The 17,551-nt window shown below is 40.3% G+C and overlaps 2 protein-coding genes across 2 annotated transcripts; one reads left to right on the top strand and one right to left on the bottom strand.

Moving 5' to 3' along the window:
- Positions 1-2,360: 2,360 nt before the first annotated feature.
- On the top strand, positions 2,361-8,783 carry LOC102714137. Its single transcript, XM_040528954.1, has 6 exons — positions 2,361-2,717; positions 2,822-3,030; positions 5,188-5,298; positions 5,378-7,512; positions 8,108-8,180; positions 8,310-8,783. Exons 1-6 carry the CDS (start codon positions 2,534-2,536, stop codon positions 8,457-8,459), a joined length of 2,862 nt encoding a protein of 953 aa, XP_040384888.1. The 5' UTR covers positions 2,361-2,533; the 3' UTR covers positions 8,460-8,783.
- Positions 8,784-12,227: 3,444 nt separating this feature from the next.
- LOC102714230 (pentatricopeptide repeat-containing protein At5g04780, mitochondrial-like) lies at positions 12,228-15,071 on the bottom strand. Its single transcript, XM_015842327.2, has 2 exons — positions 14,888-15,071; positions 12,228-14,614 (listed from the first exon to the last, which is right to left on the bottom strand). The coding sequence occupies exons 1-2, from the start codon at positions 14,993-14,995 to the stop codon at positions 12,416-12,418; spliced, it is 2,307 nt and encodes a 768-aa protein (XP_015697813.2). The 5' UTR covers positions 14,996-15,071; the 3' UTR covers positions 12,228-12,415.
- Positions 15,072-17,551: the final 2,480 nt, after the last annotated feature.

The following is a 17,551-nucleotide window of genomic DNA, read 5'->3' as shown; positions in this document are numbered from 1 at the left end:
TGGGTCGCGTGGCACGCCGCCCGTGTGGAGAGGATGGAATAAATCACACCTTTGCATTTGTTTGGTATGGCCCAAACATTGGTCTGACCCATGTTAGACGAATATTTGCTAGCACTAGAGAGTAACTGATCGATGGAATTAATAACGTATGGTGAGAATAGCCAATTTGCAGTTCTATCGGTTCGATTATGCTTATTCATATGACTTATTAGTAATAAAAATATTTTATATGTAAAACTTTTACGTGTATGTGTCTGTAGCGATTTAAAAACGAATGTTGTAATATAATTATGCGATAAAAAACTATAAAATCAATTTTAAAATGAAGTGTTAAAATTTAAATTTTGTCTTTAAGTATAAGTAAAAGTGTTCACGATGATAATTTTTTTTTGTTGATGAAGTTTTCCTTTGGGGTCAATACGGTCTTGATGTTCCATTTCGCAACGTTTCCCTATTTTGCACTTTGGACCATCCTTTCTCCATCTCTCTCGTATCCTCTTTGACCATGATGTCTATGGTCCGTTCGTCACACCAACAGTGAGAATGATCACGATGATTTTAAAGAACTAGTCAGCGCCTCGCGCTTTGCCACGGTACATCGAAAGCAGCATGTCTTATGATAAACAGAAGGAAATAAACAAATAATAAAGAAATATTTTTATGTATATTTGATATCAAATTACATAACTGAATATATGTGGTCGCCACTGCTTTTAGACATATACCAAAATAATCGTAAGCCATATTGATGGAGACTGTAAGTCTGCAAAAACAGGTGTGTTCTTTGCTGTTTGTAGCTTCTTTCTCTGATGCAGGTTGGTTGATGCACACGGAAAGCTTTTCGTTGTGTTGAGAAAACTTATGCTAAAAAGAGATAATTAGATAATTATGGTTGTTGAGCAGTAAAGACGCATCTAGCTGTACAAAATTACTCTCGATCAAAATATGAATATGAATAACAAAAATTAGTGACTTGGTCGAAAGACATTTTAGGCCGTGTTCGTATCCCGGACAAGTTATTTAAATCCACTTGTTTTTCGCATGCACGTTTTTCGAAGTGCTAAACATGTATTTTTTATAAAAATTTTCTATAGAAAAGTTGCTTTAAAATCATATTAATATATTTTATATTTTTTATAATTAATAAATAATTAATCATGTACTGATCTACCACTACGTTTCCACGCCGGATAAGTACCTATCATTCAAACCATTTTCTATGAAAAAGTTACTTTAAAATCATATTAATATATTTTATATTTTTTTATAATTAATAAATAATTAATCATGTACTGATCTACCATACATTTCTACACCGGATAACTACCTACTCTTCAAACCCAGCCTAACTCAGCCTTAATCATGGATGTCCCCTGGTAGGTTCTAGAAGCAATGAAAATGATACATTACAAGGCTAAGGAGGCCAAGGTTTACGCCACCTACGGCGTGAGGAATAATTAACCTTTTGCCACTCTCACATTTAGTCATAACAGATTTATCACTGGACTCACGTATCATAAACATATAAGAGTCCACTTGTTATAGACAGCGAGTGACAAATCTGCTATCGCCCATGATCATGGAGAGGAGCAAACTAGTGGAGGAGAAGAGAGAAACTAAGAGATGATGATCTAAAATACCAAATAAATAAACGCATTTTGTTCTACGTAAAAACATTGGAGCGTAGGTCGTCTAAAATGAAAGTTTTGGTTCAGAAAACATGAACTACAATTTAATTAGTCTTAAGAAATGGAATAATATGTGCATGCACAAAACAAAATCATTTTCTTGCTATCGTTTGTACACCAGCAGGAATCTCATTTTAAAATTCGAGCTAAATTAAGAATATGTAAAATTTATAACTTAGGGTCTATGAACCCAAATGGTTGCTCCCCTATTTCAATCTTGATTTATAGAATTTAAATCTTGTTTCACATTATAGGAATTCATAGCATATACTTCCTCCATTTCGTAATCTAAGATATTTTTTTTCTTGTAATGTTTGATTATTTGTCTTATTCAAAAAATTATAAAAATATCATTTATTTTGATTATGACTTACTACTTTATTATTAAAAAACTTTAAGCACAACTTGTCATTTTTTATGTGTGTACTAAATTTTTTAATAAAATGAATGGTCAAACGTTGCAACTAAAAAAATTAAATATCTTGCATTATGAAATGAAACGAGATAGTATCAGTCACTTCCGATGAATTTTTGTTTTGCCATATTATCTCCATCTATCTTTCTACTACGTTCTTTCATATTCACTTTAAGGGACATTAAACATTTTTTTTTCTTATGAAGCATAAATGATTATACTACTTTGGAAGGGGAATACTACGAGAGGCGCAGTTCATCTTTCAATTCATCGCTCACCGGATCATCGCGCGCGGCAATCGAACCGCGGCGGCGGCGACGTCGAGGAGAGCTCTCAACTCTCAAGCCCTAGGAAGGAGAGGCCGAGAAAGGGAGAGAGAAGGGGAAGCAGCCGCGCCTCGAGGAGGAGGAGGAGGAGGAGGAGGCCCCCAATGCGCCAAATCCAGGAGGCCTCTGCTTTCCCGGCCTCCCCTCCACCGTCTCCGGCGCCACCACGGGCTACCGCAATGCCGCGCCCCTCCCCCTCCCCCTCCGCCACCGCCTCCCGGTTCGCCTCCTACTGGACCGCCGAGGCGCTCGCCGGAGACGACTCCCTCGCCTTCTCCGTCACCAAGGGTAAGGGCAAAAACCGCGGCGGGATCCCTTACGTTTTCCTCCTCCTCCTCCTCCCGCTCCTCGGTGTGTTCCTTCTCTCACCACCTAGGGTTTTGTTTGCCCAGCGCTGGTGGGCGCCTCCCCGGATTCCCTCACGGGCGCCCCTCATGCCCTGCGGGAGCGCGTGGCGCTGCGGTGCCTGCGGGAGGTCGTCTCCCTCGCCTCCGAGGGCGATGCCGCGGCGGCGCCGGAGGAGGCGGTGCTGGCGCCGGGGTTGCTTAGGGTGGACGCCTCCCGCACCTGCGAGGATTTGCTGCTTGAACTCATCCGAGAGGTACTCGGTGCACGTGCGGCGTGCACATCCTTGATTCTGAATTGCTTTATTTCAATCAAGTATTATTTGATTACTGGAGCTTAGTTGCAGCATGTTCATCGGTTCATGTTGATAACTTATCCCCATTCCCTAGCAATGCATTGTACATTTAAACTGCGAAGTGGTTTGAGATGGTAGAGTGATTGGGTATGGAAAAGGAGTGTATTCTTACTCTTTAAGTTAGAACGCTGTAGCCCTGCAAAAAGTGTAGAACAGAGTATACAATTAGAGTACCTGCTACACAATGTCAGATAACAATGGGTTGAAGGAAAGCCAAAAAAAAAAAATTCTAGGATAGAGTATATATAATTCTCATTCCTTGGTAGAGACTGGAATTTACATTTCCAGCTTTGGTTATGTGTGTTTTTTCAGACAAACAAGGTTCTCATTAGTTACATTATGTGTTCTTTCATTGTTGATTCAAGAATCACGAGATATATGAGAAGTTATGCAAATCATACAAGCACATCTGCCATGTTTGGATTGGTGAATTTTCTTGCTTCAATTTCGTAATAACAAGACCCTTTCTGTTTTCACCTAAATGCCTACATAATGCTTCTTATTGTGTGAACAGTAAATAACAAGGGGCGTCGTTTGAATTATGGACAAGATAATTTCTGAATCTACTTGTCAATATTGTACCGATGAATTATATTGTTGTGTAGATTGTCAACATATTTTTAAACATGACTTAAGAATCAGAATTCAGAAATGTTACTTTTGATACTCAATATGGTTCTGAGTTCGATATATGCATTTCATACTCTGGATGGTTTTGATTGACTTTTTATTCAGTACTTTTGTTAGTTATTGCATTATGTTTTCTTTTGTTGAGTTAAATATTTTTACCATGGACTCAAAACTGATGGTCTTTTGTAAGTTTGCTAGAAAATATATGCAACATTTTGAGATGATGCATTCCACTTCAGTTAATCCTTGATCCTATAAACTTGTACCATTTCCATCTGTTGTATTCTCTGTGGATCAATCCTGCTTAAAATGCGCCTTGTGCCCTCTATCTGTTGTGTTGATTACTAATCTGATGTTCTAGTTGTGCAATCATGGTTATTAAGTTGTTGTGGTGCTCCTAGAAGAGCAAGGTGTCCTTTGCCATAGGCTGCCTCCGCCTTACGGTCATGAACCAAAGGAGAGAGGGTAAGTGTAAGATGGAAGAGGAGGCGATGCTTGCTGCAGTCTGCACTTTCCCCTCCATGGATATTCCTCACTACTTCTCCCCTTCACTCTCTCCCTCTTGCGCCATTGAGTAGAGGTAGATTGGCAGGACTGCCTTGCTGCTGCTGCATATGAGGGAGAAAAGGAGGATGGCCCTGGCTGCAAGAGGGAGGAGAGAAAGGAGAGGAGTCTGGGAAGATGCTCTGCTTGCTGATCTTGCACACTCACACACACACACGCACACACACACACACACACACACACAGAGAGAGAGAGAGAGGTGGAAAGGAGCCTGCTGCGTGATGAAGGATATATGTATGGAGGCGGCGACTCCTGAAGTGGAAGTAGGGTTACACTGCTGCCTGCTAGGTCAAGAGAGGAAAGTAGTGGGCCGAGGCAAGCTAAGTGCTTGAAAGGGCTATTGGGCTGGCTGTGATGAACAGATACTCTAGATTAGTGTTTATACAACCCATATCTCTTAGGTTTTCTCTTTTCCTTTTTACAGCATGTAAGGTGTCACCACACCTTATGCCTTGTCGCTAAGGCGGTAGGGCGGTGGTGAGTCGCCTTAACTCACCATACCGTCTCAATAACCTTGTGTACAATATATCTAGGCTATATGTATTCCAGTGATACGAAACACTGACATCCCCCTTTTAACCTCTAATCTTCTGTTTTACCACCTATATTTTCCAATATCTAGAAATGTAGTATCTAATAAAATAACTCTAGGTTAATTTCCCATCATAATTTGTGTAAGGCTTTCTGGATTGAGGTACTAGAACTCTAGAAGTCTATATGTATCCTTGTGAAGAATTATGCTTAAATGTACCTCCAGGTCTGTAACCAATGAGAAGTTTTGAAGCTAGTATGCTGCAATTTGCCTATCATAAAGCTCCTCCTGATGTCCAGATAATTTTAATGTTTATATTTACAAAATTTCAGGTTGGTAGGTCAGGAAGCTTGGAGAAGGGTATGCTTCCGCCATTTAGTCAAGATATCCAGAAGTTTATATGTATAAAGAGACCTACATTAGCTGAAACTTCTTTTGAGCTGGTATGTTAAAATGCGACTTTTCAGAATCGAGAAGAGGGCTTCTCTTGACATATTGGTGTGCTGCTTGTTTTATGTTCAGCTCAAAGAAGTTTACCCTGAGATCACACTTGTGGTACCACCATCCCCAGCGGAGCAGAATGGCAATGATAAATATGACAATATCAGACATGATCTTGAAAGTACAGAGAAGACTGGGATCAATACAGATGGTTCTCAGCTTCAGCAAGACGATCAAGCAAATTTGGTCAATGAAAGTAATGCAGAAAATCTCCAGAAGGATACAATGGCAACTCCTGATTTTCACCAATCATCTACATCAGACAATAGGTGTTTTGATCAGCCACAAGAAGAATCTAATGATGCTGTTGGTGTTGACATCATGTATCCAGAAGACAGACCAACTAATGTTGATAGACACATATCAGTTGCAAATACTAATACAGGAACAATTTCTGAGCAGGACATAATAGATCATACAGCCATGGTTCAATCGCAATCCCAGGAGATCAAAAATTGTAATACACTTCACTATAATAATGGAAATGGACCACTTGATGCTAGCATTCAGCCACCAAAGGATTCCATCCATGAAGGACCGACCATGCAGGCAACTGTTTCTCCAGCTTTTGACAGAAGCACTGATGCTGCTTTACCAGCAAGTACATCTGAAATGAGCCACTTGCCTGAGTTTATTACTGCAGAGAATGCAGAGGCACACATCAGGAAATCTCATCGAAACTCACCGCAGCATGAGACTGGTGATGAAGCAAATCAAGATGTTGGTATTCAGCAAGTTGCTGCTTTCCTGTCTGAAGGCTACAATGGGCCTATTCAAGGAGACAAATCTGATATTAAAGATCCACCAGAGAATACTGCAGAGCATACACAAATATTTGAACAAGAAAGTAGTGACAAGGCTCATCTGGAAGTTGGTTGTTCTGACAAAGTTAATCAAACTCTATATGATGATGGCAATATCATGAGAAAGAATATGGACTGTGGTGGACTAAATGTGCAGACTGCTCCAGAATCTCATAGCTGCAGTTTGGCCTTGCATAACAAAAATTCAGATATCAACCGTTTATCTGAGCAGAATATAAAAAAGAACACAACTGCCATTCAGAAAGATTGCTGCAGTATTCCAAACTCTCCTCAGGATGTCGATGATACAAGAGACAAGAGAACTGTGGGAAATACTGGGGCAGAAACATCACATGTGAATTCTTCAGAGGATAGTTTGAGTGGCTTCGCAGCTGCTGGTCTTCTGTCAATGACTGACAAAATACCATTCTTTACACAGCACCATGATGCCAATGGTACTGTTGAGGGCTCATCAGAACAAGATTTGTGCATAAAGTGTGCCAAAGACGGTCAGTTGCTGAAATGCAGCAGCTGCTTGTTAGCTGCTCATGATACATGTTTTGGTTCATCAGTGACATTTGATGATTCTGGCCAGTTTTATTGCCCTGTATGCTTCTATACTAAAGCAACTGCAGCATATCAAAAGGCAAAGAAAACATATTCTGAAGCAAGGAAGAACCTGTCAAGTTTCCTTGGTAAAAAGCAGTTGGCTGAGCAAAATGAACAAGCTGCATGGCAAAGAGATGCTGACAGTGAGGGTCATTTGAATAGGTGTAACAACGTATCCAAAAGGCAACGTAATCATCAATCTGAAGGAAATGGCCTGTCTCATAGGGATGAAGAGCCTGCCCAGCAGAGGAAGAAGCAGAAGACAAATGCTACCAGTGATGCTTGCGCTCAGGAAGTAGTCACTGAAAAGGCACCTGTTCAGAATTCTGATGTTGCACCCATGAATAAGCATTCTGTACTCCAGAATAACATAAAACAAGCTCAGGTTGGAGAGCATGAGCAGCCAGAGGAAAATGCGGAAGCTAGCGGAGAATCTGGTAACGACAAAACAACACATTCACCTCAGAACAAGTGCAGTCCTACTGCAAATCATAATGTTGACGCTGACAAAGACGGCCTTGCAAATTCTCAACAATCAGAAGATTCTGATGAAATCGAAGCTACATCTTCTAATAACTCAAGCAAGCAATCGCCTCCTTGGCGCAAGTTGAGACACCGCAAAGTAAGATGTCAGGATAAGGATACAGCCATGCCAAATAATTCTAAGAAAGCACTTGGGCACCATGATCAACATATGGCTTCACCATCAAGGAAAAGGAACTATGCATATCCACCCAAGCGTTAGTAAGTGTTATTAATAACTAATCTTGAACCAAATGACATTGAACACTCTGATTTAGACATGTGACAAATAAAAGGGTACCATGAGAGTTGGGGATAGAACATTGAATTTTAACGCTCTCACAAGTTGCTACACAGTTTCCATGAATATTTGTAGGTCAATGTCATTGGCTGTTAGACATCGTCATGCGTTAGCTTCCATACGGTTTAAAAGGCCATTAACTTTATCATGTAATAATACTGTGCAATGGAAAGGAAGTTCATAAGAATCATTAATACCAGTAATTCATAGGGGTGTGAACTCATCAAGTTGTATTTAGGATAGTGAAATTAGACTAACATTTTATCCTGACATAGGTAATGGTTTTTTCTTATTGTTAAGCATTCTTGCACAGGTATTCAATATTTTGTGAAAATGCAAGTATTTACGACAGAAATAGGATCATCAATGGAAATTTTGACTCGTTTTCCTTATAGGACTTCGGAGTTTGCTTAGCACAGATACCTATTCAGATGCTTCATTTGTTGTGAATTTCTTTTTCACTGGAACTGTCATACTTTTGCTGTACCAAGAATTTAAGCATGTCTTCTCTTGCAGCTCTAACCCTGTTGCACCAGCTGGAAGGCGCACAAAGCTCTGTTGGACAGAACAGGAGGAAGCAACTTTGAGGGTAAGCACACCTGGTCTGTAAGAATCTGTTACTAACATTGATATCTTTCACCATCTTCTGCTGCCTGGTAGCTAGTAACACGCATACATGCGTGTCTTACTGCTTACACTGTTGATGGATTTTATTCAGGAATTAATGGCCAAATTCACACCAAGGGACAACGGGCCAATTCCATGGGTCCAGATACTAGAGTACGGCAGGGACGTGTTCCACAGGACACGCCTCCCATCTGACCTGAGGGTCAAATGGAGGAACATGAAGAAGAAATCAGCCTCGTGACCCCAGCAATCTAACAGCCTGTTAGAGTTAGCGCAATCTGGTGCACAGCTATTGTGCCATGCATTCTCACCTCTTAGAGACCATTCCTATATTGTAAGAATGTAAATTTTCCTTTGATGTGTAGGACTTGAGCAGTTCACTGAAGTTGGCTGCTGTTCTTTTTTTCTATTTGTCAATCTTTTTTATAGGCTAATTGTAATGTAAGAGAGAGGTGTAAATTGATGTGTAGGACATCAATTTGCTTTGTTATATGTTTCTTTAGCAACTCATTTGTGATTCTTACTTGACATATCAATCAGAGATTGGTTTTCATTTGTGTTCTTTTACTCGCAATCATAGTACTGTGGCTACGTTTGTTTGCACCGTCATAGCGCAGATTATTTCTTGGCTTTGCCGTGCTCATTTTTTGAATCGCTAAACAATATAATATTTTCTTTGCAAAAAGTTTCTATATAAAAGTTCATCACCTCATCATTTTAAGCATAATTTTAATTTTATAATAATTAATTTTACCATTTAAATCATTAAATAGCTATCAAAAAATCATATAATTTGTTTATCTTTCGGGCTGATGGATAGAGTAAAAAAAAAAGGCTTATAAGAAGCCGAGCATAATACAACATGTGTATTTTAACAGTTAACGCTGTTGATTTTTTTTTTGGCATAAGTTGATCATGTTTTATTCAGCAATTTTACGACAATATATAAAAAATATGGGCTACCCAGAGATAAGTTCATACACCTTTCAACATAACCGATAAGTCACCGAGAGGAGCATAAATGAGTCAATTTCAAACCCCGTCATAGGAACGTCAAACACTGGAAAGATGATAGATAACACATACCCCAATGACTCAAACTAAAACCCGTTTGGTTCTTTTCATTTATACACTAATCATATCTGTGAATGGTTGGACTATAAAGTTCTAACCGTTCACGTTCATTTTAGCCATAAATATCAAAAGATAAATACAACATCCGTCCAAAATAAACGAATTTCTGCGTTTTTTTAGAATTTTTGACTCTTCGTCTTATTTGAAAAAAATTATGATTAAAATTTTTATTGTTACTACGTGATAAAACATAAATAGTATTTTATGTATGACTAATTTTTTTAAATTTTTTAATAAAATTTTTAAATAAGATGAATGGTCAAACGCTCAACTAAAAACCCAGAAATCTTTTTTTTCTGGACGGAGCAGTATTCATTATGTTAATTACACAACAATATATAATATCTGGAGTTTAACAGTATATTACAGCCCGGCGGAAGCATAATCTACCAAAATCTCTCACTTGCAACCGACAAGGGGCAAACCGCTTAATTAGGATCATCTCATACATCCTGCTCACCATCAGTCCAATCAACATATTCAATTCCTGCATCAGTGTAAGAAAACAAACAAATACAAAAATAACATACTAAAGTTTGCATAAAATTAACTTTGTTCGCAGAGATTCCAAGTTTTAGAAGCAATACTTTAAAACATGGCAAAGGAATAATAACAATATGGCATAGTAATAATTTGTAAATCTGTAATACCACTCAAATACATCATCACCAATATTATTTCATCTTCAAAGAAAAACAAGTTTTAAACCATTATTTCAACCTCCCCATTTATCAGTAAGTTTTAAACAGAAATCTATACTCAATGGATATAATCATGCCACTCATCACCGTGAGCACAACTAATCGACTAGATTTAATCCGTAGAGTTTGCATATTACCCACATATCACAAAATAATAACGCAAAACATGTCACACAATACTGAGAGTACCTAATGTACCATCGACGGCATAGTCTTTATTTTACCCATCATTTAACGTTCCGTGGCGCGTAATGTGTTAACCCACGTCGAGGGACTACCACGATGACGTTAGGCGGTGGGCCTATGCCTGACCCTAACGTTGTGGCAACAACTATCCCAGTCATTCCATGAGATGTAGAGAAATTGCTATTATAACATTCTCAAACATAGGTTTTCGCTAGAATACCATTTCGAAGTTTGGCTTTGCTATATTGCCATTGTCACTCGGTTACTACACCCTATAATACCATCGTAGACGAATATACCTTTGCACTTCTCTTCTTCCCCCTCCCTTTGTGCTCTCCAGCGGCCACCACACGCCATGGCCACACTACTAGCCCCTTGTTCTAGGAAATTTTTTTTATTTTTAAACATTTTTAATAAATAATTTAGTACTAAATCTCCGGAAAAAATATTTCCACCGTATGAACCTTTTGGCCAAGCCGCCAACATTAGCGTGGCAAGACTATCACGCCATGCTACGTCGACCAGGCTGCGTGACAGCGTTGTCTTGCCACGCCACCAACACTACCATGGCCAAAAGGTTCGGTTTTGAAAAAAAATTGTCCGGTGTTTTAGTAATAAAATTACTTGCTTAAAAAGTTTATTTAACAAAAAAAATTTCCTGTTCTGGACCAGGCTCACCGGGGTCCGGCCGAAGATCCGGTTGCTGCCGAGGTATACGGAGGTGAGCACATGTGAGGAGCCGAGGTTGTCTAGGATCACGCCGGTTTGCTGGTTCTCGGCGAGGTCAAGGTCGGCGAGCCAGACGTTGGGACGGACCCGGAGAGCTTAATGTTCTGGCCGAGCAGTGTGCGGCTGAGCATGGTGAGGTTGCCCACGTACGCCGACCAGGATCCGCCCGGTGAGCTGGTTGCTGGTGAGGTCGAGGTGCCTCGGCGACGCGAGGAAGGTGATGGAGCGCTGGACATGAGGTTGTCGGCGATGTTGAGTACACAGAGGCGGGAAAGGCTACCGACGGACTGCGGGATCTCGCCGGCGGCCATGGCGCAGCCATGTTCTGGTTCAGCAACTACATGGAGGAGAAACACTTCACGACAAATCAAATACATTTAGTAATAAATCTGACCATAACAAAATAACAATAATCACACAAGTTTTTTTTAATAAAACTATTTATTAAAATACGGAATAAGTATAAAATATGAGTAATACTATATTTTTTGTTTTTTAAACAACCGTACCGTTCATGCAGAAGTTATATTTATACATGGCCAACTGGGTGGGCCAGGCTAGCACGACCCGATCAACATGCCGGGCCGAGCCGGGCTGGACCATGGCTGGCACCGATGGTCCAAGTACGACCCAATACCACTCGTGTCGTGCCGGCCGGCCCGAAGGCACGATGGTCCATCGTGCTTCTTAAAAAATGTCCATATTTTACCCCTTCACTTCTTTGGGCTGTTAAAATAAGTCTATTTTCGCTGCTTCTTTTTTGGATTGTGTTATATATGGCTAGAATAAGTCTATTTTACATACCTCTTTTTTAGGCTAGGCCTTATATAAATAAATTAAGTCTATTTAAGGTCCCTAATATTTTTTTAATTAACCGGACTGGGCCAGACCAGCCCACCGTGCCAAGGGTGTGACCCAGGCATGGCCCAACCATCGGGCCGGGCCAGCCTAGGCCCAACACCGACCAAGCCGTGTCGTGCTTGGGCCAAGCCGCGACACCGTGCCTTGGGCCAAGCCGCGACACCGTGCCTTGGGCCGAGCCATCAGGTCTCAGGCCTTATGGTCAACTATAGTTATATTTCGTATGATACGCTGGGCTCATAGTATTAAGATCAAAGAATGGGGGTTACTATCATGTTGCATTGTGTGTTTAAACAACAAAATCTTATATCTGATCCTATGAAGCTAGCATTTACAACAGATATACAGGTAGTATTCAATTCACTCTCCTATAATGCTAACCTTGTGTACAGATCATGTGATGACTATGCCTGAGTTTATAAATTTTGATTTTTCATACAAAGATCTACAAAATTCACAAAGAAGGGCCGGTTCACGCCCGCTTTGCCTCAAACGAAATTTCATGCAACTTGTAATTTGCACTACAAAACTGTTGAGCTCCTAGAGTAATATCTGTGAGGTAAGATTTTGCAGTCTTGTGATCTTGTCACAACAGTGCACCAAAATCTCCACAGGAGCATCGGCCATCCTTGAACTTGTGAAGCCGTTTGCTGTCCCGGACAACGATTTCTCTGTTTGCAAGCAACGAGAAGAACTTGATGGAGCTGTGGCAGTCCCTGCACATGGTGATGTTCTTCGTGACGCGAACCGTGGCGCCTGGAGGCGTTTGCAGCAGCCCCAGTGCAACAGCTAGCCTCTCACTGTGGTGCTTCAGTGAACCAGCAGTGGGTTTCTCGTCATCCTCACTATCAGATAACTCTGCATTCTGGTATGGTTCATACCCAATGGATTTAGCTTTCTCCAACAAATTCTCCAACAGTTGATACAATTCGGCTGCTTGGGGATGAGTTATATCATTAGCTCTGAAGAAGTACACTTTGTCTTTGATTGTAATCCAGCTGCGATCCCTTAGAATCCCAACATCTTCCTGTTTCATCAGTTTTCGTACTCTTGCCACATCCTGCCATCTCTCTGTCGAAATGTACATGTTCAGCAGGAGGATATAGGTTTCAATCCCTTTTGGTTTGAGCTCAAGCAGCTTATCAGCAGCATAGAAGGCAAGTTCCATATTCCCATGACTCCGGCATCCAGCAACCAAACTTGACCAGATGGCCTCATTTGGCTCAAAACCAGTCCTTTTGATAAAGGAAAATGCATCCTCCAACCTCCCTATCCGCACAAACATGTCAATCATGCACCCATAGTGATCCACAACAGGTTCAATACAATACTCTTTCTTCATCATGTCAAAGTAACTCTCAGCCTCTTCGACCAAACCGGCATAGCTACAGGCTGAGAGCACACTTACAAATGTTATTTCATTTGGTCTCACCCCTGCTGATCTCATGTCTTCAAAGAGTTGTATGGCCTCCTGAGGTTGGCCATGCTGCGAGTAACCTGAGATCATAGAAGTCCATGTAACAAATGTCCGTATTGGCATTTCAAGAAATGCTTTGTTCGCGTCTTGAATTGACCCACACTTATTATACATATTGACCAGTGCGCTGTTTACTACAACATCTGACAAAAAGCCAGTCTTTATGGTCTGTGCATGGATTTGCTCACCCTGTTCTAAAGCCATCATGGTACTGCATACAGATAGGATGCTTGAGAAAGTGAACAGATCCGGTTTCATTGCAGACCTTGTGAGGTCGCGGAAAATTGTGAGCGCCTGGAACCCTCTTGACCGAGCTTGTAGATCGTCCTTTGCTGAGTCCATGATCTGAGCATAACCTGATATCATTGCATTCCATGTGATAATACTGACATCCTCCATTTGTTCGAACAACCGCATCGCCTCGTCAGTTTCACCCTTCCTCAGGTAGAGGTACATTGTGGAGTTCTTTACTGGAAGATTTGTTTCACAACCAATTTTGAAGTAGAAGGCTTGAACTTGCTTGCCCAGGTTAAGATCCAGCCTTGTACCACACAGGCTCATGACACTTGTTAATGTGAATTCATTCGGCATCACTCCTTCCATAAGCATATCAAGAAATAAGCTCAATCCAAGCTCCACATAATCCTCCTCTTCGGCACACGCAGAAATCATTGTTGTCCACGTAATCACATTCTTATCAGGGATCCTCCAAAAGGCGGTCAATGCAGAATCTAAGCTTCCCAACTTGGCATACAACCTACAAAGAGAGTTCCCCATGCTCGTGATCGACTCAGCCCCATACTTAATCGCATACCCATGAACCTGCTTTCCCAAATCAACATTGTATGAGGTGGAGCACGCGTTCAACATGGCGCCCAGCGTGTAATGCGAAGGGTACCTCCCCAGCTCCAGCATCTCAACAAACACCTCCAGGCCCAACACCGGTTGCGAATTCAGGGTGTAGCCCGTTATAAGCGCCGTCCACGTCACGACGTTCTTCTCAGGCATTTCGTCGAACAGCCTGCGAGCGTCCCCGCTTGCGCCGCACCGCATGTAGACGTTCACCAGCGACGTCGCCACGAACATGTCTGCGTCGGTTCCCGTCTTCACCATGTGCCCGTGCAGGGCCCTGGTGGCGCCGAGGCTGCCCGTCTCGATGCACCGGTGCAGCAGTGGCACGTACATTGCAGATTGCACTGTCTTGCCCTCTGTTAGCATGCTCATTGCCTCCCGGACATCCAGTGGCCGCAGGGGAGCCTCCACGCCGCCATTTTCGGTGGCTTGCATGCTCCTGCTGTATGAACTACTCTGCAACAGAAACAACAACAAAAAAAGAGCAGCGATTCTTTTTCAGTCGATCAACTGGTTCATCACATTCCTGGCTTCTTCCTGCACTGTGCACCCAAGAAACAAAAAAAAAATGCGATTTTGACACAAGCAAGCAAATAAATCCTAGTTTCACTCGCATTATTCACACTGTTTTGCTGATTAATTAGTGGTAGCATCGCATTGTTCACATTGTTTTGCTCACGGTGAGCTCACGGTGAATTAGCAAACAAGAAATGCTCACGGTGACCTCACCTTGTCGACGACGGCGACGGAGCCCGGAGGCGGCCTGCGGGGGTCAGCGCCGACGGCCGGCGGGAAGACGGCGCTGCCGGAGACGGCGAGGGAGGGAGTGGATGCCATCGGCGAAGTCGGCGGTGAGGTTAGAGGGGAGCGGAGCCGAGTGAGGAGGGAAGCATGGGTGGAGGAAGGATTTGATTGTTTGTGGTGGGAGTGGGAGGAGGGGATAAGCTCTGCTGCTGCTGTTGTCATCGAATTTTTATTCTCTTTGACCCATTTTTATTTTTTTTAAAATGTTAAAACTAAACCTTATTACTAAAACATATTTTTAGGCCTAATTTATTTTACCATGTCATTCTATTTTTTGATGTGATCGTATAACACTATCATAATATAAGGAGTTGGCGTAGAAAATATTTTTATATAAGGAGTTGGCGTACAAAGTATTTTTTATCACACCAACCTCACTGGTGTTGCTAAATACTACTTTTGTCTCGTGATAACCTCATTTTTTGATTTTTCGATTTCTGTATCGAAAGTTTGATCATTCGTCTTATTTGAAAAATTTATACAAAAATTTTAAAAAAATAGTCAAGCATAAAGTACTATTCATATTTTATCATCCAGTAATCGTAAAAAAAATTCAAATAAGACGAAAGAGTCAAAACATTATAGGTAAAAACTGAAAAATAAATTTATTTTGGGACGAAGATAATACAGAGTAACGATGCAACATTATTCTATGTCGTAGCATACAGTGTTATTTGATCACATTAAATAGGTGACATGGCTAAAAGATTTATATAAATTTTGAGAAGATTTAGTTTTAAAATAAAAAAAGTAAAAAGGCTCAAAAAAAAAAGGAAGGATCGCTGCTGTCGTCGTATGGCTGGAGATAGACAATGCTAATGGCTTGTGGGTTTACCGGGTTTTCTTTCCACTAACTTTTTTTTATTAATTTTGCTTTCTGGCTTAACTAGCATATTGTTGGTATGTTACAATTAGATTTTCAATTAAAAATATTATTATTATTATTATTATTATTATTATTATTATTATCATCATCATCAAGTTGTGATTACTGTGTATATTTGTAATAACACGTTGGTCATTTGGTCGTACTGTCTTTTTATTTCCTTACCATAAAACGTGAAGAGTTGGCGGTGATGTTTAACATGTGGGGACATGGTCATTGTTCTTTAAAAAAAAGGAGTTAGTAATAGGGTGAATGAGAGTCTCAGCGTCCATATGAACTACTGCTTTTTTTTTAAAGAAGTATGGATAGGGATGTTACGCGTCATGACTCATGGAGTCTTTCACAGCCCGATATATAGTCTCGAAAATCTATAAAATTTTAACCACCTTATTTTTACACCGATTGATCGGCAAAAATTAAAGCTCATTGTCACCCCTAAAGTATAGATAGATAGGAACATTACATGTACCCTTCTAAGCACCATCCAGAACAAAACATGTCTTGTCTTGATAAGCGATTATTTGGTTGGTGACCAACAACTTTTAAGCTGAAGATGACAGATAAAATATTATATGATTTCTAAGATAGCTATTTAATAGTGTAAACAATGAAATTAATTATTATAAGTTAAAATATCTAATCTGAGATGATGAACTTCAATAATTATTTAAAAAACACACCATTGAAGCAAAAAATCAAGAAAAAGATTAAGATAATTTAGAGAAAGAACACAATCTAAGGGCATGCACGGTATAAGTATAAAATTAGGTAGGGAAGCTCCAATAGCCTCGCTATTTTAGCTCTCTATTGGTCCATTTAGCAAGCTTAAAAAAATTATTCTTCGTATTTATAATATGCTATAAGAGTCTCCCCATATACTATTCTTTAAACTAAAATTGGGCTAGTGTATTTTACCCTCTTTTTATTTTTTTTCCCCGGTTTTCTGTCTGCACGGTTGCTGACAGCATTACCCGTGACCTGCCCATCGCCACACCACTACACTAGCGAGCAGGAGCAGCAGTTGAGGCCTAAGCTTTCTCTCCCGGACGTAGTTACTCTAGTACAAAGTTAGAGTAACATGGTTATTGATACGTGGGTCTCATTATTTATGGTCTGACATATCAGCCATAGAGTCCCTCTGCCTAGAGGCAGAGGATCTTTTTCCTCCCCCTTCCCGGGGCGTGAAGGGGTGGACTGGAGCAACAGCAACAAGGCTGATTAAGACGATGATTGTCAAATATCATATTTATAAATAAAAAATAATTCATGAATAAAATTTTATATATACGTTGTTATCTATTTAAAAATTGACTAGAAAATAAAGTACGATTAGAAACTCAAAATCTACTTTGAATTTAAGATTAAAAATTTATATTTTAGCTTATAAGCATAAGTAAAAATGAAAATATGGGAACTGTAATTGATGGGTAAGAGGAAGTGATGATGGACCCATGTCCGTTAAGCATCAACCCCATCTTTCACTTCTCCTATCCTTATAAGCCAAAATTTAAATTTTTAATCTTAAATTTAGATTTGATTTCTAAGTTTTTTCACCAAAGTTTATTTTTTAGTTTTAGCTTCTAGATATCTAAGAATATGTATATAGAAATTTTATTTATAAATTATTTTTTATTTACAAATATGACTTAAAAACCAAACATTCACCCCACATGAATGGCTTGTTGCCAAGTTTGACAAGTCAG

Source organism: Oryza brachyantha, chromosome 11 (assembly GCF_000231095.2).
Source record: "Oryza brachyantha chromosome 11, ObraRS2, whole genome shotgun sequence".
Taxonomy (NCBI): domain Eukaryota; kingdom Viridiplantae; phylum Streptophyta; class Magnoliopsida; order Poales; family Poaceae; genus Oryza; species Oryza brachyantha.
This window is presented reverse-complemented; position numbering and strand designations above follow the sequence as displayed.

What these genes read in the sequence shown, in the direction of transcription:
- LOC102714230 (XM_015842327.2), bottom strand. Translation starts at nt 14,995, where the DNA reads ATGGCATCCACTCCCTCCCTCGCCGTCTCCGGCAGCGCCGTCTTCCCG. An exon ending in CCGTCGCCGTCGTCGACAAG is followed by an intron (nt 14,615 to 14,887) that starts GTGAGGTCACCG and finishes TTTCTGTTGCAG; the next exon opens with AGTAGTTCATACAGCAGGAG.
- LOC102714137 (XM_040528954.1), top strand. Translation starts at nt 2,534, where the DNA reads ATGCGCCAAATCCAGGAGGCCTCTGCTTTCCCGGCCTCCCCTCCACCG. An exon ending in GCATATCCACCCAAGCGTTA is followed by an intron (nt 7,513 to 8,107) that starts GTAAGTGTTATT and finishes CTTCTCTTGCAG; the next exon opens with CTCTAACCCTGTTGCACCAG. An exon ending in AGGAGGAAGCAACTTTGAGG is followed by an intron (nt 8,181 to 8,309) that starts GTAAGCACACCT and finishes GATTTTATTCAG; the next exon opens with GAATTAATGGCCAAATTCAC.